The sequence below is a fragment of the Clinocottus analis genome, unplaced genomic scaffold (assembly GCF_023055335.1).
Source record: "Clinocottus analis isolate CAN_PGR_092001 unplaced genomic scaffold, fCliAna1.0.p SCAF_16, whole genome shotgun sequence".
In the NCBI taxonomy this organism is placed as follows: Eukaryota; Metazoa; Chordata; class Actinopteri; order Perciformes; family Cottidae; genus Clinocottus; species Clinocottus analis.
In genome coordinates this window covers 2126128-2152728 of record NW_027175887.1, presented here as the reverse complement: position 1 = coordinate 2152728, position 26601 = coordinate 2126128, and the positions used below count along the sequence as shown (strand labels likewise).

At 44.1% G+C, this 26601-nt stretch overlaps 2 protein-coding genes across 6 annotated transcripts; one reads left to right on the top strand and one right to left on the bottom strand.

Moving 5' to 3' along the window:
- Window positions 1–469: 469 nt before the first annotated feature.
- On the top strand, window positions 470–19702 carry LOC137786206 (histone acetyltransferase KAT7-like). 3 transcript variants are annotated; one of them, XM_068577919.1, is made up of 15 exons: window positions 470–684; window positions 2504–2648; window positions 4055–4276; window positions 6136–6417; window positions 6540–6622; window positions 7056–7142; window positions 8470–8568; window positions 8683–8793; window positions 9467–9658; window positions 10837–10926; window positions 11586–11726; window positions 11950–12043; window positions 12369–12515; window positions 14615–14721; window positions 14849–19702. In XM_068577919.1, exons 1-15 carry the CDS (start codon window positions 670–672, stop codon window positions 14945–14947), a joined length of 1914 nt encoding a protein of 637 aa, XP_068434020.1. In that variant the 5' UTR covers window positions 470–669; the 3' UTR covers window positions 14948–19702. The 3 variants fall into 3 exon arrangements, with proteins under 3 accessions (XP_068434020.1, XP_068434021.1, XP_068434019.1); XM_068577920.1 differs by lacking the exon at window positions 470–684 and adding an exon at window positions 2311–2381 and having other exon boundaries at window positions 8683–8772; XM_068577918.1 differs by lacking the exon at window positions 470–684 and adding an exon at window positions 2311–2381.
- Window positions 19703–19909: 207 nt separating this feature from the next.
- Window positions 19910–22195, bottom strand: tac4 (tachykinin precursor 4). 3 transcript variants are annotated; one of them, XR_011077610.1, is made up of 6 exons: window positions 21950–22195; window positions 20981–21077; window positions 20799–20831; window positions 20642–20698; window positions 20179–20437; window positions 19910–20083 (listed from the first exon to the last, which is right to left on the bottom strand). XR_011077610.1 is itself a non-coding variant. In XM_068579300.1 (5 exons), exons 1-5 carry the CDS (start codon window positions 22073–22075, stop codon window positions 20403–20405), a joined length of 348 nt encoding a protein of 115 aa, XP_068435401.1. In that variant the 5' UTR covers window positions 22076–22195; the 3' UTR covers window positions 19910–20402. The 3 variants fall into 3 exon arrangements, 2 of the variants coding, with proteins under 2 accessions (XP_068435401.1, XP_068435402.1); XM_068579300.1 differs by having other exon boundaries at window positions 19910–20437; XM_068579301.1 differs by having other exon boundaries at window positions 19910–20437; window positions 20642–20695.
- Window positions 22196–26601: the final 4406 nt, after the last annotated feature.

Genomic DNA, 26601 nt, shown 5'->3' with positions numbered 1-26601 from the left:
TGCAGAGCTAAACTGACACACGTCGAGCGAGAGGTTCCCCTTCTGCTTACTTCCGGTGTCGTATCCGAGTTCATTCTGGATTTAAGCAAACAACGTAGTGTGTCTGTGCGTGTGTGTGTGTGTGTGTGTATGTGTGTGTGTGTGTGTGTGTGTGTGTGTGTGTGTGTGTCTTTTATAAGCTGTCGACAGCAAATGTAAATATGTATTTTAGATGTATTTAACATATTGTAAAACACCAGTTGTGTTTTAGTAGGTGGTTCCGCTCTGTGTACCGCGACGTCTTTTTGATTCGTTTTTATGAGCGCACTCATTACTGTGAGAAGATAACTGGATAACATTTCAGTAAGTAACATTCATTACTATTCTTGACTTCGCATTTTACAAAGTTGAGATACTTTACCACTCTCGCCGTTACCCGTGGAATCAAAGGAACCGCCCAGAGCCTCATGTTCCGCACGGAGGCATTTTGTTAACGGACCCGAAAAACGAACGAGTTTGCGCCGTACTCACAAGGAAGTGCGGAAAAAATTGGGGCGCCTTTTCAGCTGAGTTGGCTCATATCAAAAGCTGGTGATTTGTTGGTCTTATTATTTATACAACCTGGAATAAATTGCCCCCAGAGTAGGGAGTAGTAGCCGGCCACGGGCGACACACGTAACACCTTTGAGAATGCCCCGCAGAAAGGTAAGACAGATGTTTGCAGCAGTCGTTTGGAGACACACAACAACATAACGTCACAGTTCATTCTAGCCAAACATCTAACTGTGTGGACACACCTTTGGTCGCCTGTGAGCTGAAATTACATTCTCTAATATGCCGCTAATAGGTCGTGGATGTGTGTTAAAATACGGACGTTAGCAGAGTCTCTCGACTGAGCCATCGGTTTGTGTTGTTGCTAAACAGCTATGCTAGCTAACGTGTGTTGCTGAGTGGCACAAATGTGCTGCAGTTTATGACGCGTCGCTTCCTCGTGGTGCGGTGAGAAGAGCTTTGGAAATTTGGGCTTTTACAAAATTCTGGTGAGATATTCGACCAGCTGGTGGCCTGCATAAGGGACGCTGACCTCCGGTCGTGTCAATAAAAGCAGCTTTAACTGTTGCAAAAGGGAACAGGCTGTTCTTTGAGTGCGAGAATGAAAACGAAGCGCCCGCACCAAAACAACGCCGCGATTGGCCGGAATCAGAACGGGCGTCGCTTTCATTGGCGCAAGTCTCTCAAACCCCGCCTCCTCTCCAAGGTGATTGGTCGTATGCAAATGAAGCCCTCGGCTTCTTGTTGTGAAGTTGTCAAACGCACTTAACGTTAAATGTGCGCTGTGGTCCACGCTGTTTGTAGAAACACGTTTCACTATTTGTTTTCAGTATTTTTGTATATTGTTTGTTACTATCGTCTAGTACTATTAAAATGTAGTTAATGTTTAGTTACCATTAATAGACAAGTAGCCTAACAGCAGCATATATTTAGCACAATTGCCACATTAATTCACATTTAGTTTGTACAAGGCTTTTTTTTTAAAATTTGATCTGTATCTGTGAATAGCTTTAATGTAATTGTATTTCATGGCTATGGCTTTCCTCTTTAAAAAAAACAACAACTTTCTTTTCATCTTTTTTTTCTTTACTTTTTCTAACCCTAACCCTGTCTTTATCGTGTTGTAACACATACTTTACCCAATACGCGTCAATAAAGGTTCATCATATCCTATTAATGTATTTTCTCGGGTGGCCCTTTGTAAAATCAACGTGACATATGCAGTAATTAAAAGAATACATAAATATGATTGTGAACTAAACATTAAGCGCAACGAGTGAAACACAGATACATTGTGGGTTACCTACTCCTATAATACCACATATGGGTTATTATTTCAGAGGGTACATTATGTTTTTTTTTTACGTCAATGCAAATGCCATGTTGGCTCGTACTGGAGTCCTCTTGCCCCACCCCCACCCTGCCGGATTGATGTGTCTCTGGTGGGGTGAGGTGAGCATCACCCCATTCGTTCCGTGTGGCCGGCACACAGGCAGTCTGCCCTTTCGACAACGTGATGAGGTGACACAAGTTTGTAGGATGTTTCATTAGTTGATCTGTCTCTGCTGAGTTGTTGAGCGTTGTTGTGTGTGTGGTAACAGTATTTCTCGTCCATGTAATTGACTACGAACTGGGAATTTACGCAGAAGCTGCACTGAGGCGCTGTGATCAAACTGCGGCTGTTGGTACAATAGATGCGCTGCTCGGCTTGAACCCGCAAATGGCGATGAGGCTTTTTTTGACTATTTATTGACAAGTCCATCGTGGCAAGAGGGGGCGCTGAGCCGGAGGAGATGTGGAGGGGGTGATGCTCCTCCCCCAGCATGGGATCTTTGTTGAATTACCCGATGGTAAAAACAAACAAATAAACAAATAACACTCAACACTTTACTAACATCAGTCTCACATCCTTTTGCTGACCCCTCTGAGACTTTAACCACGCTGCCAGCTGATGCACGTTGTTGTTTTGCAGAGGACAGCCGGCAGCAGCTCGGACGGGACTGAGGACTCTGATTTTTCCGCCGACCTCGAGCACGCGGAAGCTTCCGAGAGCGCGCACAGGCGCAGCAGCACGCGCCTCACTCGCGCGTCCCTGCGCCTCAGCCGGAGCTCACAAGGTAAACTGATGCCGAACCGCTACACTGTGACACATTATAACCGGTGTAATGGACCTTCAGGGGGACACCCATGCTACCTGGTTGTATCAAGCATTATATAATAAAAAAAAACAATATAATAACACCAGTATTTTCTTGCCTTGGACTTTAGAAAGTTAAAAGTATCATTTGTATATTGTTTTTGCCAGTTTCCCTTGTTAGTTTATAATTAAATCCATTTATTATATCACCTTTTCTAGTTTTTAAATTTGTCGTGCATTTTAGTGATTATGTCCTTCATTTCATACATATTTAATACTATGTATTTATTACATAGCCACACATTTACAGTACAATTTAATTTAAGTGTCATTTGAATGAGGGAAGATGTTTTTATTCAGGCACACACGGAGACCACACACACGGACACAGACACACACACACACACACACACTTGAACAGTGTCTATTATCTATGGGCAGTTCTAATTCATGAATGGGTTTCAGCCTGCCTGACTCCGCCCCCTACACACACACACACACACTCACACACACACACACACACGTGCACACCCCACAGACACACACCACAGAGACACAAACACTGCCCCTATCCCCTGTGTGACCTCTTTCCGCTGTGGCTGACGGGGATTTACAATGGAGAAATAAAAGGCGACACTGTTTCCTCTGCTTATTGTTGCTGAGGGAAGTTGGCCACGCTGCCCCGTCCCCATAGAGGCTTAATAAAAAAAGCACAGATGCCCTTTTTTTTATTCCCCAAAAAAGAAGCGGATACAGAGGTTCAGTGTTCTTTTCTGCTGCAGGATTATCATTGAAGCCATTCTCAACAAGTAACTCTGTCTTCTTCTTCCCTTTTTTTTGGCATGAAGTTAGTCTGTTACAGGCTGCTCAGGTTAAAACGATTATATCTAGAATTTGCTAAACTTTTAATGCAGTTGGATAGATTTTTAACTTATGTTTCCAGCTAAACAATTGTTGTGCAAAATTATTATTTTCATTATCATCTAATATGCTAAATGTTTTCTTGATTCATCTTTGCTGACATGATGAAATCCCTGATGATCTAAAAACCAAGATACAAAAGGACATTACAGTAAAAATACTAACAAGTACAATATATCTGAATTGAAATCCAATAACTTTGCAGTTTTTAGAAATTGACAGAGCAAATCCTTCCAATGTAGGAGCCGAAATAAATAATTTCTCTCTGCATAAAATGACTTAAATGATCAATTGATCATCAAAATAGTTGTCAATTAAAAGCCCATTATAAATGTTGCCAACTAAAAGTAGCAATGTAAAGAAACATGAGCAGGAAGGTCCAAATCATATTTCTGAGTGTATTCGTCTTTTATCGGCATATTAATGTTGTAGGTGGCATCTAATTGATGATCTCTTCCTTTCTAGATAACTGCAGCTCAGTACGGAGCAGTTCTCCTGCAGCCGCTGGTCCTGACGAAGGCCAGGATTCAGCGGCAGAGTCGGCGGCGACGGCAGCAGCAGTGGCAGCGTCCGTCTTTTCCTCCGGGCGCAGGATCACACGCAGCCAGCAGGGGGCGACAAACACTGCACCCAAAAAATACCCACTGCGTCAGAGCAGGTCGTCTGGCTCGGATACCGAGGCTAATGGTGAGAGCGTCAGTGTTTGCCGTGTATGTCTTTGGTATTGGACCTACACGTGACATTAAGGGATGCTTTCAACCCTTTTCATTAAAAGTGGATGCTGTTTGGGGTTTTGACGAGAGTGCAAACAGAGGCACAGCTAAGCAGTAGAGTCAGAGAGGAGGGTGAGCGTCTGCCCCGTAACGGAAACACATGAGGCCCCTCCGAAAAATAACCCTGAGAGGTTACTTCGCTCAGTTTGCTGCAGCAGTTGAGGAATCGCTCTTCTGCAGCTCGATACTGTTCATCAGATGCTGTGTGTTTGTTCTGGAAGAGTCTTTCAACATGAAATGTTTTGTTTGCTAACTTCTTGCCACATAGCGAGGGCGGGGCTTTGTGCTTTGTGATTCACGAGTAGCCACCTGCAGAGGAAGAAGCTTGACACGAAAAAACTTTCACTGGAAAAAAAAAATTCACCCGCAGTGCTGGTGAGCGTAAAGCTCATGCTGATGAGGAGATGAAGGGGTTGTTAAAGGAAGCTGGAAGAGAAAAGAGGGAATGACATAAGGATGAGGATGGGAAGTAGGAAGAAGAGCTTCTATCTGCGTGTTTCATTCTGTGCCCACTCAGCTAACATCATGAGCTCTGTCTGTAATCACAGTGTGTTCCTGATTTTAAAGAAGACAAATATGTCTCGGCACATATCCTGTTTTCTGTCACTGGGATGAATTAATTACCTCGTGGAGAGACCAGGATTGGTTGTCTAACTTCAGAGTCTGTAGAAGGTGCTGATCTGTATTCATTTAAATAAATAAAAAAGACATATCTGCGCTTTAGATCGTTTGGTTGCTCGACGTTATCGTTTTATGCCTTAACTTGGAGTCTAACAGTGAAACAATATCCAGAGGAATGTCTGAATACACAGCCTAAACATGAATTTTTTAAGAGGCTGAGAGAATAATGGCTCCCTTTTAGGGGAAGTCCACACCATTTAGGAGCCATATAGCTGCAAACCTATTATCAAGATTCTTGTGAGCGTGAAAATACTTTTGATGCTCTTAGACGCCGGTTTACAAACATTGAGCAATTTCCAAAACATCACAGGCCCTCAAATGGACCCTTGTGGAACACCAGATTTATTGTTAATGGGTCTAATTCCTTCATAGATGACTAATTGACCCGGACCGTTTGATGGGTTCAAGCGCTGCAGGAATAAGTTCTAAAACCTTGAAATGAGTCAGCGTTTTCCTGATTTAACAAAATAATGGGGTTTGTCAGATTGTACCTCAATGCATCTCTGTTTGCTGGACTTCCTGCAGGGCTCCTCAGGAAAGTGAGTTGCCTGAAATGCATGTGGTAATAGGAGAGATGCTTTTGGGTCTAACACGCATCTCATGACATTGTAAAGCGCTGGCAGAGGTTTGCAATTTCTGAGTTAAAATAAATTTGCCTCGACGTCTTTAAGAGTCCAATGTGACAGAGAGACATAGGAGAGGAAATGGGCTGCAATCTGACCCATTCACCTTCCAGTGTTTGGTCTTCTGCTGCGGTTACATCTGTCTTTTCAATTGGATTTCTCTGCCGGCAGCCACTGCTGGAGGGTGTTGGCTGCATCTGTGTGCTCACACTTGCAGACGACAGTGAACTCCCTTCGGATCGATCTGTGGTAAAAGATTAAAAAATGAGCAAGCATTTTTAATTGTGGTTTTTTTTTCTTCTTCTTCTGTTAGTTCTAGTTGTATTGTGTGTCCCCCCGCAGCATGAAAGCCTCCCCTCGTGCCCACTTTCAGACTTTTCATTCACGGTTGAAACCCACTGATTAATGCAGAGGTCTGCGTCCTTGCGATCGTTCCCTCTCATTCCCTTTGTCCCGATTGGCTCTGCAGACCTGAAGCAGGGGGGCGACCGGGACGAGACCCCTCCACGGACCCCGACGGGTAACGCCCCGTCCTCGGAGTCCGACATCGACGTTTCCAGCCCCGGCAACGACCACGTGTCTTCTAGCAACGACGTCGTAGTGTCGCAGGAGGAGGACGAGAGATTGGCCAAAGAGCTGTCGCTCAAAGAGGCCGCCGCCCACGACCTCTCCCACCGGCCCAAGCGGCGGCGCTTCCACGAGAGCTACAACTTCAACATGAAGTGTCCCACGCCTGGGTGTAACTCATTGGGTGAGGGCACAAACACAGGAAACGTTTCTTTTTTCATCGGCTCAGATGTTGCCGCTCCCACGCACCAACCCTCAGCTCCCCGTCCATCTCTCTCCCTTTCTGTCTCCCGCTTGTTCTCTCAGGTCATCTCACAGGGAGGCATGAGAGACATTTCTCCATATCGGGATGTCCTCTCTACCACAATCTCTCTGCTGATGAATGCAAGGTACACACACACACACACACACGCAAAGACATATCAACAAGGACTCTAGGGTAAGAAACCACGATGTTGAAATACTATTTTATAAAAGGAAAAATATCCCACGGGAAGCTTCCCACCATTTCATGTATTTTCTGTTAGCTTCCTTTTTTTCCTTTTCTATTTTTGCTAAAATCTGTAAAACATTTTTTTCACTGCTTACATGATAGTACTAAGTAATCAAACCAAGTTGGTGGGAAATATGTCATCGCACTGTGACCAAGTGTCCAGTGCATGAAACTAAAGGAAACCAACAGACTTAAATCGAAGTTGTCAAGCTGCGAAGCTTCCAGGAACACAGAGGGGGTTGCTGCAACTCTTGTCTTTTCTTTGTCGTCTCCGCTTTGGGGGTTGTTGTGAGTTGTTGGTGGCAGACACAGTGTTGATGTTTTGTTAGGGCAAGGCATCGACGCGCGAAAAACAGGCCGAGGAAAGGACGCTGTCACACCGCCAGGACGAGAATAGACACTCTACAAGAAACCAGGTAACACACACACACACACACACACACACAGATATAAACAGCAACTGCATCCGACAGGTATAACACATGGTGACACATGCTCACAGCAAAAAACAGAGCAATACATGTGCACATAAATATATTGTCCTATTGTAAGTGTACTGAATATCAGGAAACCGTGTTCTCTTTATCAAATGAACTGAGCAAGTGGATTCAGTGGAAAGCTGTGACACGTCCTCAATTTCACCTGTCACTACACTTCATCATGAGCTGAAGGTGTGTGTGCCTGTGTGTGTATGAAGGGGGAATTCCCGCATTGCTAAAAGCAGTAATACCTCAGGTCTGAGATCACACTGTGATTCCTCAGTCCGGCCGGGTGAGAGGCAAAGTGATGACGGGCTGCTGTTGCTTGAGTCACAGTGAGTGTGCAAGGCCTGGTCTGAAGTAACGCATTGGTTCATTTGATCAACAGAGGAAAGGCTGTAAATGAGCCAGAGTCTTTCCAAAACCCCTAAACCAGAACAAAATTACATATTTTATCAACTAACAGGATAAAACTAATGGAAAAGTATGACATGCGGTAGTTTTCTGCCAGCTTAAAGGGTAGATGCATTTACATTTTGTCAGCCTGTGCACAGCTTGTCAAACAAATGTGAAATGTGGGATGTTAAGACCTTCATGTATGTGTAACATAGCTGTGTTTTTTTTTTTCTTTCTTTTTCTAAAGTATATTTAGGACTGGACATGTACCGTATCCAAAAGTAACAAATATCTCCCATCTTTCATATTTTCGAGAAAACAGATCTGAAACAGAAATATATTAAATAAATAAATATGAACAAAAAGATTGAAATGAGTAAAATATAATACCATATCTCAGTCTTATCTCCTTAGAGGCGTTTACAGAAACATGACTGTTCCAAAGTTTATTGAAAGTCTTATGAATCTAAAGTTATCTAGATTAGACCAAACTATTTGGCTTCTTGCGTTGGCATGTTTTTAAGCAGCTGGCTGTCTGTACAACCACGAGTAAAGATCACTGTATCATCAGCATATTGCTGGATCTTTTCAGACGCAGGCATATCTTTTAGGTGAAGACTAAATAAAAGTGGCCCGAGTATAAATCCCTGTGGGACGCCGATATCGGGGTTAACAGAAACGCACTTACAATCATGAACCTTAACAATTTGTGTTTATTTTTCCATTACATCAAGCAGTAATAAAACATCAATAACACTAGTATTAATAGAACATTTATACATCTCAGCAAGACATTATTTATTCATACCGTCTCATCAGGCGGCGCAAAGCCTTCTCTGTTCCAGCGTTTGTCTCTTTGTGGTCTCAGGCCCCGTCAGACCGCCAGCTGCGCTACAAGGAGAAGGTGACGGAGCTGAGGAGGAAGAGGAATTCAGGCCTCAACAAGGAGCAAAAGGACAAGTACATGGTAAGTGTGCGGGAAATGAACGTGTTGACTCCTTCACACGCCTCCGTATCCTAACCCATTCATATTTAGAAAGTCTTTCCTCTCTCTCCCCAACCTCCCAAACCTCACTTCCAGGAGCACCGTCAGAGCCACGGAGCGAGCAGGGAGCCGCTGCTGGAGAACATCACCAGCGACTACGACCTTGAGCTGTTCAGGAAAGCGCAGGCACGTGCCTCGGAGGACCTTGTAAGAGAGAAAACTCATCCTCACCTCCCTCCCTTACTCTTTCCCGCTTCCCTTTTGTTTTTTGGTCCCCACCTTTCCCTCCCCCTTTTTCTGCATTATTCCTCTTCTTCTCTGTTTCAGTCAGCAAACCCTCCTCTGCAGCCACAGGAGGAGTCTGAGATATTTTTGGTAGTTTGGACAATCACTTCCTGTTATTCTGTGTTTGTTTTTTTTCTTCTGCTCTGTTGCTTTATGACCCATTCAGACGAGAAGGCGTTGTTCTCCTCCAATCACACAGACGGTTTTGTATGTTCTAGTTGGTTCCCTACAAACGGCATGTGCTATAACAAATAAATGAAACGCACAATAGATTTAGATTCGGTTTTCTTCGTAAAACGTCTTTAAAAACCTTTGCGGACAACATGTATATTAGGTTAAAAGCTTAATTTGAGACCTTTTCCTATTGGTTCCCCATTGTAATCTTTCTTCCTGCATCTTGTGGTTGTTCTATCAGGCTGGTTGCCTCCACTGAGGTTTTCCTGTGTATGCTCTGTGGTTCGCCGGATCCTCCTCCCTGAATAATTGGGGATCTTTTCTTCTTTCTCTTCTCTTCTCTCCTCTCTTCTCGTCCTCTTTCTGTTCCTTTTCACCTTCGGCCTCTGTCTCCACGTCCCTCCTGTCCTGGCTGCTACAGGAGAAACTGCGGCTGGCCGGCCAGGTGTCGGAGGGCAGCAACATGATAAAGACCATCGTGTTCGGCCGCTACGAGCTGGACACGTGGTACCATTCCCCATACCCGGAGGAGTACGCCCGCCTGGGGAGGCTGTACATGTGCGAGTTCTGCCTCAAGTACATGAAGAGCCAGACCATTCTGCGGCGGCACATGGTGAGGCAGCTCCTTCTCTGCTCGTCCTTTTGAAGTCAGAGAACGTCAGCGCCGGAAATCAATCTCATGGACTTTTCTTTTTTTCCCACAATGCAAAGTGTCATCCTGGTCACACTCTATTGTATTTACCTACATGTCCAATATCGGATTAATACAAAGTGGGGCTGACACAATACACCAAACCTCTGAACCCTTCGTCTTCGCCTTCTAAATTTCCTAGTTTATGCATCCTGTAGCTTCACAAACGTCAAACAGAAATGGTCTTTTACTTTAATCCAATTACATTTGGCATTTTTGTTGTCTGAAGATTTGAATTCAGTGATGTCAGACTTGCACATTTACTGTTTTTAGTAGTATTTTTGGTATTGCGACATTGGTCTTGTATTTGCCAAGAATGCAGTATATATATGTATGTGTCTATATATATGTATGTATGTATGTATGTATGTATATGTGTGTGTGTGTGTGTGTGTGTGTGTGTGTGTGTGTGTGTGTGTGTGTGTATCTGTTCTTTACAAAAAGTGTCAAACAAAATATTATTCTTTCGTTTCAGTGTTTTCATGATCATTTGTAAAGCTTAAAAAACACAGCTAAATGCTGCAAAGTCTGCCAGGTGAGGTTAGGAAGCGGTACTTTATTGGAGCTGAAAGACTCTGATTGATAACCAAAAAGTTTGAAGCTTTCAGTCGGTGGTGTTGAAGCATCAAAGTGTAAATGGACTGTGGCACGAAATGAGCCTGGGCCTCAGTTCCAACTCTAACCTTACTATCTCGACGCCCGAGGCGACTCGTAATTGTATTCCCAGACCACGCCGACTCTATTTAGATAGACTGTATAACTTCTCCCTCCTGATGCGGTTCACACCGTTTCCATATTAGAGGGAGAGAAGAAGAAAGAAAAAAAAGCTCCTTTTATCAGAGAGGACGCTCTGCTGAACCTCATGGTTTGGAGCTTGGATGTTAAACAAATGGCAAAGTTTGGCCATTTATGTAACATTAACTTGAATTTCTAACTAAATTAAGAACATCTGAGATAAGATTCATCAAGCAGGGAGGATCTGAATGTATCTGATTATGTTTCTTCTATCCAGAAGGAGCACCATGCGAAACTAAGCGTAAAATGTTTGTCTAACTTCTGTATGAACTAACCGGCTTTCTCACATCTCTTGTCGCGTGAAGGCCAAGTGTGTTTGGAAACACCCGCCGGGTGACGAGATCTACAGGAAGGGGAACATCTCTGTCTTTGAGGTGGACGGAAAGAAGAACAAGGTAAAAGAGCGGCTTTCCCAGAGGAAGGTTCGGCTATCGCCGCACAAGAACATTTTCACATTCATACCGCAAGCTTACTCGTCCCAAGTCGGACAGCTGAACTCCTGACTGTACGAAGGTGTCAGAAATGACCTTTTTCAGCTGTTCGTGCATTATTTATATTTGGTCATCAGCATAGTCGGTGGTCACAGATCTGCTCAGTCACAACGTAACACATGTAACCGTCTTAGTGGACTCTTTAGGGGACTCGAGACGATTAGGAAATATTAATACAAGGGTTTTTTTTTTATCTCTGTAGTGAAAGGCAGACTGCCTGTACATAACTTGTCAATCGGTCTGGATCGCCTGTTCATTTCATTCAAACTTAAAAGATGAGAACATTTCTGATTGCAATCCCTGGAGGCTCTTTGGCTCCGACACTGGCTGAGTATCAACAGTATAAGTATGAAGGAGGGCCGATGCTACCTTCAAGTCCCTTCTTGTTGGTTTTCCGCAGTGTCTCTTTAGCTTCAAGTACAACACTTTGTCTCTGGGCTTTCTAACCTGTTGTTGTGCCTGAAATTGATACTCCCAAACCTAATGGATCTGTCTGTGTGAGATTAGCCAGCCTTGTGTTCCCTGGAGACTTTAATAAATTAACACTGCGCTCTCTTTCACAGATTTACTGCCAGAACTTGTGTCTGCTGGCGAAGCTCTTCCTGGACCACAAGACTCTGTATTACGATGTTGAACCTTTCCTCTTCTACGTCATGACCGAAGCCGACAACACAGGCTGCCATCTGGTCGGATACTTCTCCAAGGCAAGCAAGTGTCCAGTGTTTACCAGAGAAAGAAAAATAAATCAGCTTAAGTGAATATGCACAGACAAAATGAGATCGGTAAAAGTAAAGATTGGACAAAAAAAAGCATATTTTTTTCCTCTGCTTGTGTAAATACCAGCTCAAAATATCAGCGTCCTCACATTCAAGCATATCAGCCCTTGAAAAACTCATTTCAGTTCACGGATCCATTCTCCCTCTGCAGGAGAAGAACTCTTTCCTCAACTACAACGTGTCCTGCATCCTCACCATGCCGCAGTACATGAGGCAGGGCTACGGCAAGATGCTCATAGACTTCAGTGAGTCCAGAGAGAGCGCGAGTGTGTGTGTCTGTGTATGTGTGTGTGCCCCTCTTTGCGTGTTCTTGCATGTGTTTTTGTCTCATAAACCTAAAACATAGGCCAAGGGCTTCTGCGCAGCACAATAACACCAGATTTAGGAGGCTGTCTGGAGCACTTTCCCTTCTGAGGAAACCGTTGCACACTCTTGTTTTCTGGCTATTACGGTGATTAATTTGCCTTTTTTTCTGTATCCTTATTACATTTCCTCACTGGGAGAAGGTAATGCTTGCGGAGGAGTGTAACCAACAACAACAGAAAGCTCTTTCTGATCTGCCTTTTTCAGGCTACCTGTTGTCCAAAGTGGAGGAGAAGGTGGGCTCACCTGAGCGCCCGCTGTCTGACCTGGGCCTCATCAGCTACCGCAGTTACTGGAAAGAGGTGCTGCTGCGCTACCTGAACAACTTCCAGGGCAAAGAGATCTCCATCAAAGGTCAGAGCTGGACCGCACTCTCCAAAGTGCTAAACAAGGGATAGGGAAACATAAAATCTTTTGGGGGAAGAAACGGTGGGCAGCAAGACTGTGTGCGTATGTGTGAGTGTCATATTGTGTGCACGCATGCATTCATGTGTGTCGTCTTTGGTGAATGGACCGGGGAACATTGTGGTCTCTCCAAGTCAGCGTTCAGGTGATTAATGAAGTTGGATGCGCCCGAGACTTAAACTCAAGCGAAACTAGGTCATCTCCAAACGCACTGGGTTGTTCCTGGTTGTGTTCATTCTGCAGAAAAGACAAGACAAAGACTCGTTGACACTCGGAGCTACTAATAGATATTATTTTCCACTTTCACAGAGTTAAATCTGGTAACCAACTTCAGTCCTGATTAAAACTATCAAATATCATTTACAGAATTTCAACTATTTAAATGTCAGTTTGTTTACGTATTAAAAATAAAACATAACAAATGTAGCGCTTACAATCTTGCCAAAAATGTTTGCCAAATGTATTAACACAGACAAAATGATCGTGAAATTGAAAAGACAACAAATGTCTCTTGTGACGCACGGCGGTCGACGTCCGTATGCTCACATGCTCCCAGTCACAGCTGTGATGTCCAGCAGGTATAACGCTCACCAGCCTAGTTTAGCCTTGATAGCACGCTATCACTTGCACAAAACTCAAAGTACTTCTGAGCCTGATGGGTCTTCAGTTTTGAAGGTATTTGGTAAAAAAAAACATTAAAAAAGTGTTGGAAATTTGACGTGATGATGGTGCTGGAGAAAGGGCTTGTTAAAACTTATGAATGCCATTAAATTAAGTCTTACATGGTCATAGGCTCAATACGATTTATTTAGTTTTTCAGTTTTAAATAATTCCAGTTGACTAAGACACAATATTGCACTTAGTTTTAGATGAGTTACTGTTCACAAATAACTGATTCACAGTCATTCAAACATCTTTTGTCACGCTTATCAGAGATAGCGAAAGCATCAAATAATAGATCAGATGGAAATCACAACAGTGTGACAAAGAAACGCATAGTTCCCTAATAACACTCTGTTCCTCCTGTTCAAGCCTCCTTGTGTACTCTTTTCTTTCATAATTCCTGCATGACATTTTGCATTTAGGAAGATCTTTTCAACTCGTACGGAGTAATACAAATACCTCTTCTCAGTCATTTCCTCTCTACATTCAAAATGCGTACCCTCTGTGCTGCCATGATGCGACCGCTCTGCCGCCGCCTTGCTCCGCCACGAGTGTAGAGATTAGCAAACGTTGTGCAAAATGGGTTTTGGCATCAATCTGGAGCCTTCTGATTAGTTCCCGCTGTGTTTGCACGTTGCATAAAGAGCTCTGGATGTGGGCCTACTTTAGCTAACGTTTTTTATGTTGAATATTGTTTCAAGCCTTAACAATGATAAACCTGTTTAGCAAAAATTAAAGTTCTTTTGTGATCTCTGATTGTATACAATACATTACATGGTAATTGGTGAGCTTTAGAGGTGCTGGGAGGTGTTACGTTTAGGCAAAAACAAGCTAGCTTTTCCAGTCTTTATCCTGTGCTAACCACCTGCTGGCAAAAACAAGCTAGCTGTTTCCAGTCTTTATCCTAAACTAACCACCTGCTTGCAGAAACAAGCTAATTTAGCTGTTACTATCTTTATTGTAAGCTACGCTAAACCACCTGCTTGCAGAAACAAGCTAATTTAGCTGTTACTATCTTTATTGTAAGCTACGCTAAACCACCTGCTGGCAGAAACAAGCTAGCTGTTACTATCTTTATTTTAAGCTACGCTAAACCACCTGCTGGCAGAAACAAGCTAGCTGTTGCCTATCTTTATTCTAAGCTAAGCTAACCACCTGCTGGCTATAGCCTTATATTTACTGAGCCACATGAGAGTGGTTTCAATCTTCTCATCTAACTCTTGGCAAGAAAGCTAAATATGTTTCTTTAACATTGTCGCCGTGAGCCTTTCAGCACGGCGGCGTCAGCGCGGCGGTGTACAGCCTCACAGAGCCGCTAGCATGCCAGGGTCAGGGTGACAGAGCCGTCACCCTGACCCTCTCTTGTCCCACTCTTGTGTTCACAGAGATCAGTCAGGAGACGGCGGTGAACCCAGTGGATATTGTCAGCACGCTGCAGTCTCTCCAGATGCTCAAATACTGGAAGGGAAAGCACCTGGTTTTAAAGAGACAGGTAGGAAACAAAAACCATCAAAGAGGAAATCTAGGTAGGGGATCCCTACTTTGCCCAGCTTGCAGCTGATTGCTTATCATGAAAGTTAAATGCCACAGCTCTACTGAAGTGCGTTTTCTCTCTGCAGGACCTTATCGACGACTGGAAGGCCAAGGAGACCAAACGCGGCAATGGCAAGACCATTGACCCCAAAGCCTTAAAATGGACACCGCCTAAAGGGACGTAGAGGAGCTTCCTTTCACACTACAAACCCAGAAACACACACACACACACGCATACACACATGCCGATCCTTCGCCGCACTCATGCTCACAGACCCTGAGCCTCAACCTTCCCCACACACTCTTGTACAAAACCCTTTCAGCAGCTCCAGCGCTGTCAGCCGCTCGTTGTGTCCGCCGCTAACTCTGGGTTCAGCAGTCACCGTCGTGGTTGAACACGGGGTTCAAGACGAGAACAACCATACGATGCCCGGCCGGAGTATTCGTTTGAGCGTTGCACAAAAATAGGAGAAAAGAGTCTGTTTGTGTTTGAGTGTTTCTTTTGAAATAAGCACTTAAAATGTGGTGGGTTTAGAAGCAACTGAAACAAAAGTAATATCGTAGCTCGTCCCTGGATAGCTGTTTAAGCTAGTACGAGCTATAAACTATATATTACACTACAGCCGTATGCCACTGGCTTAAATTTCATTAATATATTACATAGTGCTTTTTAAAACATTTGTATAGAATTTGTATTATTTCACAAATTATTAATATGATTATTTATGTTATAATGTCTTTTTTAAATATATATTTAAATGTGACCGCTTTGGGGCTTAGAATCAGCTGTTCCCGATTTCTTTTTTAGATTTTTTTTTGGGACTGAATTACAAAATGATAAGCGAAGCACACGACTGGTGATGTCTGTCTCCGTAACATCGGCACTGACCTCATTTGTTGTCTGAAATGTGAAAGTAATTGTGCGTTGTTAGAGTACCTCCTCCCTGACACACACCCGCTAACCCAATCTGCGGCGGCCGGTATCGAACCGGTGCTGCTTTTCATTGTGTTGTGGAGGTGCTCGACACAACGCAGGTCTGCAGCGCGTTGACTCACGCCTTGCGTTATGACAGACACAGACCAGCTGGCTGACATTAGACAGGACACGGCCGGGGCCAAAAAAACAAAATGAATGCAGTTTTATAGGAATATGAGTTTAGGTCAGATGGCTAAACAAGAGAGATCCCAAACAGATTTCTTTGAGAATAGGAAAACAACATTTGAACAGGACTAACATGTACGGAAGCTCGGAGAGAAAGAGAAAAAAACTAATTTTGGCGATCCATTTTTTTAAGTTTGATTTAAATAGTTTTCTCTCCCGGGTTTGTGACTAAAGAGAGGTGAGACATTCAAACTCACCTGGGAGAAAACATGAATGCTTTGAGTACTGCAACAACCACAAAACACCTGCTTTCACGGGTGAAAAAACTGTAACTTTAAGGAAATCTCCTGTTCTTAAGACATGAAACCAGGAGAGAAAAAACAATAAGATCAGACTACGACATTTCTTTTTCCATAAAAGTATCACCTCCCATTAACTATTGTCACGTATTGTAGTACTTTATGGTGTGAGGGGTTGGGTATCAGCTGCAGAGTGATGCTACCTTTTTATCATACGTCCACTACAAATTAAATATGATTGAATAGAAGTATTTAAAAAAAAGAAATCCACAGTCAGGTGGTCTCTTTTACAGATTCTCTTTTTGTGTAAGAAATGGTGCCGGACAGGCCGGAGAGTACAGACATTTCTCTGACTCAGTGACTGTTTGAACCCAGAGCTAATCAATATCTCTCTCATGCATCACACACACACACACACACACACACACACGTACATGTTGTGTCCAGTATTTAACCCATCGCACCAGTCAGGAAGCTTTAGCTGCCGCTGGCCGTGCTCGGACCTCGTTGTGTCTCCGGGACGGGGCCGACCTGTCTTCCCTCCTTCTCTTTAGCCTTTTATCTTCGGGGCGGCCGTGTTGTTTTCTGACGTCTGGCCGTGGACGGTGAAGGCCCACGGGGGACCTCAGCCGCCCTCCGTGTCGGAGCTCAGCACGCCGTCGTCCTGTCTGTGTGTCCTCTTGTGGTGGTTGTGTTAAAGTTCTCAATGATATTTTATACTTTTTCTACCTCTAAGGTTTACCACTGTATAAAAGCTAGAACAGCCCATTTTAAGCTTGTCCCACCACCTCCCCCCACCCACATTTGTTTTTATGTCTGTTTACATGTGGAACTATATAGCTGTGTTCAACCAGCAAGTTTTTTTTTTTTTACTAGATAAAAAAAAGTATGCTATTTATATTCTTAAAACAAATGTTAACTGCGTATAACGTAAAAGACGGGTGGAGCATCGCTACTCTATAGAACCGTCTGCCTTGTAAATATGAATATTTATCTCCAAATTGTATGTGTCTTTACAAGGTAAAGGGGGAAGAGTCCAAGCCCCGCCAATCAACAAGGACAATGACGGAAGTCATTTACATTTCAGAGGCGTAGCTCCTTCCTTTTATCAAAAGTGACATCAGATTGAATGGAAACATGTCACTTTTGGACATTGCCATGTGAGACCAATTAGCATTTTGTATTGTTATAATTTCGGTCTTTTCAGCAAACTGTGTGATTTAAAAACCTTGTATTTTATTGAGAATCTTCGTATGTCAATCGTTGGCGTGTTTTGGCATTTCGGGAAACGTGCATATTTCACGCCTGGAGTTAGGCGAGAAAATCGACACCACTCTCTAAATATAAAAAAGCCGCAGCCAGTTAGCGTAGCTTAGCACAAAGACTTGAGGAAAAATGGATTGTTAAGCTTATGCTAAGCTAACAGGCTGTTGGCGCTAGCTACAAATATAACCAATATGGAGTGGAGTACGTGGAAGCGGTCCTTTACACGTTGTGCATCAGCAGCAGACAGTTGGCTGTGAAATCAGAGGTGTGTGGCCAACAATGTCGGATTGAATCATCTTTTCTTTTTTTCAGAAAGCTTTTTTGTTTTGTCGCTTCTGCGTCACAATGTCCACGTGTGGAGGAATCTTCCCTTTAACAGCCAAGAGTTACATTCACTCTCTCACGGGATAAGAAACGTTGCCTTTAAAATTCAATGAGGTTGGAGATGTATTTCTGTGTCTCTTGCTGTTTTTTTTATCGTGATGTTTTCCTTTCTGCCATTTGTGGATTTCTATGATGATTTTCTCTAATTTCCAGTCTTCGTTTGGGCCTCGCATGAGGGGGGGGGGGGGGGGCGTTAGCACCCGTTCTCTGCAAAACCTCTCCGAGATGGGCGACTGGATCGTGGCTGTAGGGAGGGGGTCGACTCGCCAAATATTAAGTGCATTTAAAATAAAGTGCACTTTCACAGGGGGAAAAACACACCCAAAAAAAACACAAACACACACACACGTTGATGACGATGGACCGGACACGACTGGGCCAATCTGGTCCTCGACTGTCGGTGAGACTGGGCTGCCGTGTTGATACCTGACACACCATCCATCATTAGCAGAGCAATTGTTTTCTGTCCTCGCAGTCGCAGAAGAGGGACCTGAATGTATTTATTTGTTTTCTGCATTGGGAAAAGTCTCATTAAACCATGAATTTGAACACTACAAGACCACAACTGGATCACATGTATTGGTGTGAAGTTTCCCTTTGATGCTTTTTCTTTTTGTTCGTCCGCCTTTGTCTTTTCTTCCTGACGTCTCGCCGTTTGGTCTCCGAGCCAGTGGCAGCTGTAGATGAGCGGCTTCAGAGCCCGTCGCTGCTTCTCGACACACCTGACACGGGGTCCCGGTTGGCAGTCCCTCACCTCCCGCAGGCTGTTGTTGTACCGCAGCACTTGAAACGCGGCCCCGCTACCTGTTTAAACTCCGCGCCGGAGGCGGCGGCCCACAAGCGTAGCGCGGCGTCGATATGTAGCTCGGTTGTGCTTTTGTACTTGCTTCTCCGCCTTCGCTCCCCGTCAATAAATGCAAGTGGTGAAACAAAAGGAGCAGCGTGGTCGTGTGTGTTGCTTCACTGTGGTCATCAGAAGGTCATTTAAGGGATTACTTAAATCATTTTAAATGTGTAGTAATAATATCCTCACTGACGTGTCGATGTTGTCGGGGAGGTGACCCTCTGCAGGGGATTCAGGGTGAGGGTTGAGGGCATTGTGGGTAGACCTGATTGTCGTCCCTTTTTTTTCACAACAGGGGTTACTGAGGTCAGTTCTTGTATATTAGAAATAGACTTTATTCAAAGAAACTTTTAGAGTCTTTATACAAACCGTATTAACTCGACGTCTTGACTCCAAAAAGTATTTAAAGTTGACCTCGTTCCTTTACGATGATAAACAACTTAAAGGAGCAGTGGGAAAGATTTTGTGGCATCGAGCAATGACGGAGTGAATGAACCCTTCGTCCTCCCTTCAGGAGGACTACGGTGGCCTTCATGCCCCCTCTAGACCCGGGGTCTGGTTTGTCCGTTCTGGGCTCCTGTAGAAACATAGCCGTCGACTCCGTGAAGGTAATCGAGGCGAACAAATTCTTTAAAGTGGCACTTCACCAATGTTGTTGGAGTTTTACTGACTGACTGAAGTCAGCAGATGACTGTTATTTTGTGTTTTTGTTAAACCTGTTTGTTGTCAGTCCCCACATCTAAACCCCTGAGCTCCAGTAGGGGATATGATGGAAGATCAGTTTATGGTTTAATAAGATAAGATAATCCTTTATTTGTCCCTCTGTAGGGAAATTACAGGATTACAGGAGCGCTGCTCACAAGTAACAAGCAATAAGATAAAAGAAACAAGTAATATAAATAAACAATAGAACGGTAATAAACAGATTAAAGATTTAAAAAGAAAAAAAATAGCAGTAACAAAGAAGAATATTAAATTTACAGATGGAATAAAAAAATTGTATTTACAGAGATTAAAAAATTGTACAAAATACTGAAAGAAAATACTGGAGTGAATATTGCATGGAAAGTGCATGAATTAAAGTGATCAATGTGCTCACAAAAATGTTTTGAGTGGTTTTGTTTACCAGTTAGAAGTAGAGGAATAGCTCTTTCTCTTCCAATACAACATCAGAAATACATATTTCTTCAGAGTAAAATCAAAGCGCAGACAACTGTGTGAACAAAATAATGTTTTATTCATTAAGCTGCAACATTATGCCATCACTATATCACTATGGAATTATTAAAGCATGATTTCTCCTCAATAATGAAAGCAAATCCTTCCTCCGATACCCAAATCAGCCGCAGAGTGAATGGTTTGTTTCGCTGGTTCCTCTGGACGATCGTGACGTTACACTCAAACGTTCCTCTCCGCCCACATTGTCCTTCACACAGAATAAAGACACACTTGGCTAACGTCATCAGCTTTAATGGATCTGGGGTGAAAGAAGCAAACTCCCTTGAAAGACACGATACTTACATGTACATAGATTTAAGTATGACTGAATATTATTGATAGCAATAAAGATTATAGAGACGGAGAGGCGGCGATTTCTGTGATTGGCAGCAGATTAAATTAAGAGCGTCGGTCCTGGTCAGACTGTGTGACACGTTACGTCCTGTTGATCAACAACGTGGGACTGAATTACACGCGGACGTTGTCGTTGAATCTCAGCTTTGATTTTGGGGATTTTCTGCAGTTTGTTAGTAAGAGTCAGACTTCCACTCCTCTTCCACATCTGGAAAAAAAAAGAGAGCGAAACGGCGAAATATCAAACTGAGGAGCTGACACCAAGGAGGCACGAAGAATGAAACGTTTACACGCGTGATGAATAGTAATCAGATCTGACACGTTTGAAAGCACAAAATAAAATCATGAATCAGAATAACTTAGAAGTTATAAGGAGTTATAATAAGGAGTTATAATAAGGAGTTTTCATTACCTCCACCTAAACTCCTCCTGCCCATGAGTCCAACAAACATCTCCCCTCTATTTCCTGCTGGAAATACGCAGAGAGACAGACACGAGGGTGAAAAGAAAGCAAATTATTATTAAACCTGTCGGGAACACGACTGTCTTTCGTCCTGCTGGTCACTCACTTTTCTTGCCCACTCTCACAGGTTGAGATGCTCCTGGAATGAGAAGAGGGATGAAGCTTCAGCGCAAACGTTCTTTCTTTTAATATGTACGGTAGTACAACATGGCTCCTTAAAAAAATATAATAACTGTTGCATTAATATTCCAACAAAGTACAGTTATGTGTGTTCATCTGTTTGTTTACCAGAGCTTCTTCCCATCAGGCCGTGGAACTGCTGCGCTTTGGACCGCTTAATGAGGTCTGCCAGCCGGATGGTGATTCCTCTCTCTAGCGGGTAGCCCTGCACACACACACACACACACACACACACACACACACACACACACACACACACACACACACACACACACACACACACACACACACACGCGTCAAGTCCTGTAACTCCTCCAACAGCTGCACTGGCGCTGTCCACGGTGCTGAAACTGAGTAGGTAGCACATTTAAAAGTATTTGAATTAACGATAAGCAGTGCACGCGCGCGCGCACACACACACACACACACACACACACACACACACACACACACACACACACACACACTTTTCAAAATCCTACCTCTGTCCCACATTTCAAGTTCCAGTTTAACTGAACGCACTGAAACGTCTCTGAACTTTCTCTCAAAATCCAGACGCGAGAAGACAGGAAGTGATGCAAAAATACAAATAAACGTATCGATCCACTCGTCGGAGTCTCCGACATAACGCGCGTGGTCGTACACGCACTCTTTCTTTGTCCTGAGTTGTTCCTGCAGAGAGCAGGACTCTGCAGGTGAAACATGTGACTTCTCTGCGAAATGATGATCAACGGACTAACTAATATTTTCAATGTTTTGAATCGACATCTTCTTTCCACTTTTCAACTGTCTGCAATAGTCTAAAACTCCCCATAAGAGATTTAACTTCGTCTGAAGAAATCGTGCAAAATTAAACGCAATATTAACTTTCACAAGAGCCATTAAAGTCTCGGTTACGATATGTTTGGATTAGTATGTCAAAGACAGTTTTATTTCATCATTACGCACGAGAAGTGAATGTTTTTACCCGCAGATGCTTTTCTCGAAACATGCACGCAAATAAACTCTACACACGTTTTCATAATCTAACAAATAATCCACGAATCCACCTCTCACCACGTCCCTGGTGCCGCTTACCTGCCAGTTCTCCACCGTCCAGATCTCCCCGTCCCCGTCCCCGTTGGACAGCGGGATCCCCAGCGCGCCGAACACCTGCACGAACACGACCACCGAGACCACCACGGCCAACTTCAGAGCCTCCATCGTCACCTCAGGGATAACACAACAGAAGTGGACGCAGGACCGGACGCATGCAGCAGCCAAATAGCTTCACACCAAGGGGAAGAAGAAGAAAAATAGAGGAGGAGGAGGAAGAGGAGGAGGAGGAAGAGGAAGTGTGTTTGGTTCTTGGCGCTTGGCGCGTTGGTCCCGGGTGAAGGTTTCCGTTTGCTTTTATAAAGTCCCTCAGCTCGCCCCTCCCCACTCAGATTAAAGTAAATATACTGCAGGCCACGCTTTTCATTGTCTGAGTCAGACGTGATGTGCGTGGACAGTGAATTACCCCCCCCCCCCCCTCACACACACACACACACACACACACACACACACCCTCTTATCTAAAGTTAAGTGAGGATGGATGTGTTGACGTGTTGACGTTTCTTTTGCGGCACATGATGGAGGAGCTCGTGAAGCAGCTCCATGTGATATGCATGAACAGAGAGGAAGCTGCTGCGTGACACTCCTGTAGTGTGTGTGTGTGTGTGTATGTGTGTGTGTGTGTGTGTGTGTGTGTTAGTAAGTGATCAGACCACATAGAGGGACATGCAACTGCCAAACCAAACCCCATGTGATACTCGGTTATATTCCTGATTCCAGGCCTGCGTTTGAACCTGAGCACCACGTCGGGCTTTGTGTCACCTTCCCCAGGTGCAGTTCATTTGTTTTCCCTCAGCTGTGATGTAATCGTGCTTCGTGTGTGAGCCTCTGCAGGCGCGTGGCCCAAGATGGCGTGATTCATTTCATACTGATGATCAACAGCTTTTGGGGAAATTATAGTCAACACTGTTCGCACTGTGACTTTCTTTGGTTTGTGCATGCGAGTGTCCCTCATGAGTCATGGGACATATCATTATGTCTACCACAGTGTTTCCCAACCCGTGGTTTGGGACCCCCACACCCAATGGGTCCCAAGGTAAATCTAAAGGGGTCGCTAGGTGGTTGAAGAAGTAAAAAAACAACTAATCTCTTCCATAAAGTGTATTTTCTTTGTGGATTTATTTCTGACATTTTTTTATTCATCTTTAAAAAAGGTATTGTATGTGATAAAATAGTCGTTTCTGTTGGTAAACACAGTGTCCGGCAAGCGAGCTCGAGTGAGAATGAAGAGCAGGACGGGCGTTAGTGACAACAAAGCTGTGAATCAGAAGAATAAAATGTTATTTGCGGAAACGTGACGGATTTTGAATGAATGCAGCGCACGGCCCGCTTCCTCCTGCGGGGCCGGTCCGTGTCTGGCCCGTGAGGTCTGCGAGCCTCGGTACGCCGATGGGCATGAGGACGAGCTTCAAACCTGCTTTTGCTACCGCCATTGAAATGATTTTTGCTGATGCCCAGAACAGTCCCGAAAACAGCAAAAGTAAGGAGGAAACACAGAGAGGGGGCGTGGCCTCTGTGCGGACGCCGCCACACACACTTCTGACTGAGAGGGATTGTTGTCATATACGTCTATATGCTTTGTTTTTGAAGGGAATTGTTGCAAATGATACCTTCAGAATACACTTTCAACTCTTCAGACCTCCAGAAATACCTACTTTAGTTGAACTGCTGACATTTCAACATCACATCGAGGCCGTAAGCTTTTAGTCTGACGTAGACGTTGCTTCATTTAAAAAAACTTTAAAAAAGGGTGCGGGAGCCACCGGTGTATGTGCAGTCCAATCCCCAATCATATTCATCGGTTTCTTAGCATGTTGATGTTAGCATTTAGCTAAAATGACTGCGTGCATCGGAATCACTGGCGGGGCGGCGGTCTCGGTGCTTAAAATATCAAAAGCAACGTCACGTTTGACAAATGGATGCTCCAATCAGGCTCGAGGAGAGGAAGGAGAGGTTTTACTTTTGCAGTGACCATTTTTCAGAAGCTCTCCATTTTGTTGGGCACACAGGGACGCTGCCCAAGGGCTCCACTCTCAACAAAAAGCGCTGTCCAGGGATCAGTCTCGCCAACTCTTAACCTTTATGATCACCAGCGAGTTTTCCGAGCTTCTCCAGAGGACTCGGTTCCTCCTGATGTCACGGCTGAAGAGGGACGGAGGGAACCAGGGGACGGACTCATGAAGCGCCGTCTCAAAACAAACCGTGAGGAAGTACTGCCAGAAGATGTTCTGAAAGCAAAGCGGTGCGTGGGATCCAAGTTTGCCAAAGAACCTGTGACATGTTCCTCAGTGTCGAAGCATTAATGTCTCTGAATGGAAAGTGACAACCTTTGTCCAGCGGGAGTTCACATCCTGAGTCACATTGGTAGGTTTTGGTCTTCCATCACCGAATATTTCCCCTTCAGGGTCACGGAGCTGACCTTCAATCAGCCGTCTTCAACTGCAGCATCTATGGTCGTCCACTGATGAGTCATTTATGCATCCACTTGTCTCAGGATAGTGCTTGGAGTTTAGATTAATGAAATCAATTACTCTCTACAATCAGTCTCCTTTGATAATCAGAAGTGAGTTGAGGATTAAAGAGTTATTTGTATATCCCAATATCGCAAATACCATCTGCACGTCATACCATGCCGTCTGTCCATTGTCCCTTGCATCTGAAAAGAGACTAAAATAAAAACAGTAACAATAAGCAGTAATATTAATAGAAATGTGACTAATGATAATAACATAATGGTAACAATAGTAGCAGCGGGTGTGTCAGACAGGGGCTCAACCACAGCTCAGCTACCACGAACCGTGGAAACCAGAGAGAGACCAGAGAGCACAGAGGCTCCGGCGATGAGGGCGACGTATGACTTGCATTAATGCGACATGAATTCATGCGGATGGAGCAGGAGAGGAGCAGTCAGGGCCGACAGCAGCACGACTCAGGCCGGTTGAAGGCGAGCCGGGGCCCTAAATATGAGCAATATCGAAGAGGAAGGTCTCATGAAGCTTAAGCGGAAGTTCAGTGAGGAAGACAAACCCTACTCTCCGGTTCATTCATAAAGCTCAGTCCGAGCCTCACAGCGGTTACTCCATCAGCTGACTAAGGGTGGTGTATGCTGAATGAGCCGACCAGGCGGAGGCGGCGCTATATCCCTAAGCCAATCACAGCGTTGCTGTCGAACTTTAAAATAGTTTCCCCGCTCTGCTTGCTGTCAGTTGTGGTTTCAGCTCGAACCGACGCGACCCTCCTCCTCCAATGAGCACTCAGTCCTGCTCCTCATTCATCATCGGGTCACAGCTACTCCCTTCTGCACCACCACCACCACCTGCAGTGTGGTGTCCAATCACGAAAAGACTTTGCACTATTCATAAATATGCAGTTCTCATAAATTATTGTTAAACTCTGAAACAAGTCTCTCCCGGTTGAAATCAGGGTTGACCCGCAGGGCGACTCACAGTCAGTTTGTGTGTGCAGCGCACGGTGTGTTGTGGATCAGTAACTGTGCATGAATTCTTTGTGCTGAAAGAGTCAATAGCGTTTTCATTCAGGGTTGTTTTTCACATCCATCCAAAGACGCACTTCATGGTTCCCTCTGTCGTCCAGCCGTGGATAAATATCTTGTGAAAGAGCTTAGTTATAGAGTTTGATGTCAATTCAAACCAGCTTACCTTTTTAGTTTAGAGGGTATGATTTAGTTTGGAGGGTGTATTTATTCTTGTCATTATCTACCCGAGATCTTCCTCTTCGCCAGTGTTTTGGTACATTTTGTAAAAAGACATCAAAAACCAACAAAGTCAAGAGGTGAAAATGAAACACCATGGCATGATTCACATGTTGTACTGCCGTGTCATTTACAAGTGCCCGCATCATTTCAAGTGTTGATTGTAAAAAAAAACAAAAAAAATGTCCCACATGTTTTTGATGTGGTTCATTTAGTTTCGTTGGACAGGAACGAACACGACGAGACGGAGGCTTGAGAGCGCTAACAGAGAGTTTAGGATGAGGATAGCGTCAGAGATTGTCTCGTTTCAGCTGGCTGAGATTACAATCCGGGGAAAGCGGGTCAACGCTAGGCAACAGCTTGGGTCCATGTTGACTTCCTGTCAGCTTTTGTCATGGACATACACTGCAACCAGAACTATACAACAGGAAGATATTACAGCACAGAACTCACATCGAGGCGGGTAAACATTCAGGTCAGCTGACTTTGAGATGAACGGCGTCTTTTATGTTCTCTGACCTGAACAGGTTATTACCACGGAAGCCAGGGTCATGTGTATTGATTTTGGCTTTAACTAGCTAACGTTTGACATACTGGGGTCGAAGTATATTACCTCAGACAGCTAGTATATTTTGACTTATTTGGAAGTGTCAAGAAGTAGTGTTGCTTTGTGATGATTTTTGATTTTTCAGTGCAATAAACGGCAGCCCGCTGTGATAGCATATTCACACCACACCCTCTGAAGTTTAAAGTCCTTTAAATCTCTGTTATATTAACAGACAGACATGGAGCTGCAGGGTCGGTGAGGGGAACAAAGCATCAGTCAACATCATGAACAGTGTTTTGTATTTTTAATGCTGTGAAAATCCTTCTGTCAAAAGGTGAAACACAGGTATGATGGTTTATAGGGGACTTGGCATCG

What these genes read in the sequence shown, in the direction of transcription:
- LOC137786206 (XM_068577918.1), top strand. Translation starts at nt 2,355, where the DNA reads ATGGGATCTTTGTTGAATTACCCGATG. An exon ending in CCTCAGCCGGAGCTCACAAG is followed by an intron (nt 2,649 to 4,054) that starts GTAAACTGATGC and finishes CTTCCTTTCTAG; the next exon opens with ATAACTGCAGCTCAGTACGG. An exon ending in CAAAGAGATCTCCATCAAAG is followed by an intron (nt 12,516 to 14,614) that starts GTCAGAGCTGGA and finishes TTGTGTTCACAG; the next exon opens with AGATCAGTCAGGAGACGGCG.
- tac4 (XM_068579300.1), bottom strand. Translation starts at nt 22,075, where the DNA reads ATGGAGGCTCTGAAGTTGGCCGTGGTGGTCTCGGTGGTCGTGTTCGTG. An exon ending in GGACGGTGGAGAACTGGCAG is followed by an intron (nt 21,078 to 21,949) that starts GTAAGCGGCACC and finishes GTGTGTGTGCAG; the next exon opens with GGCTACCCGCTAGAGAGAGG. An exon ending in TGTGAGAGTGGGCAAGAAAA is followed by an intron (nt 20,699 to 20,798) that starts GTGAGTGACCAG and finishes GCGTATTTCCAG; the next exon opens with CAGGAAATAGAGGGGAGATG.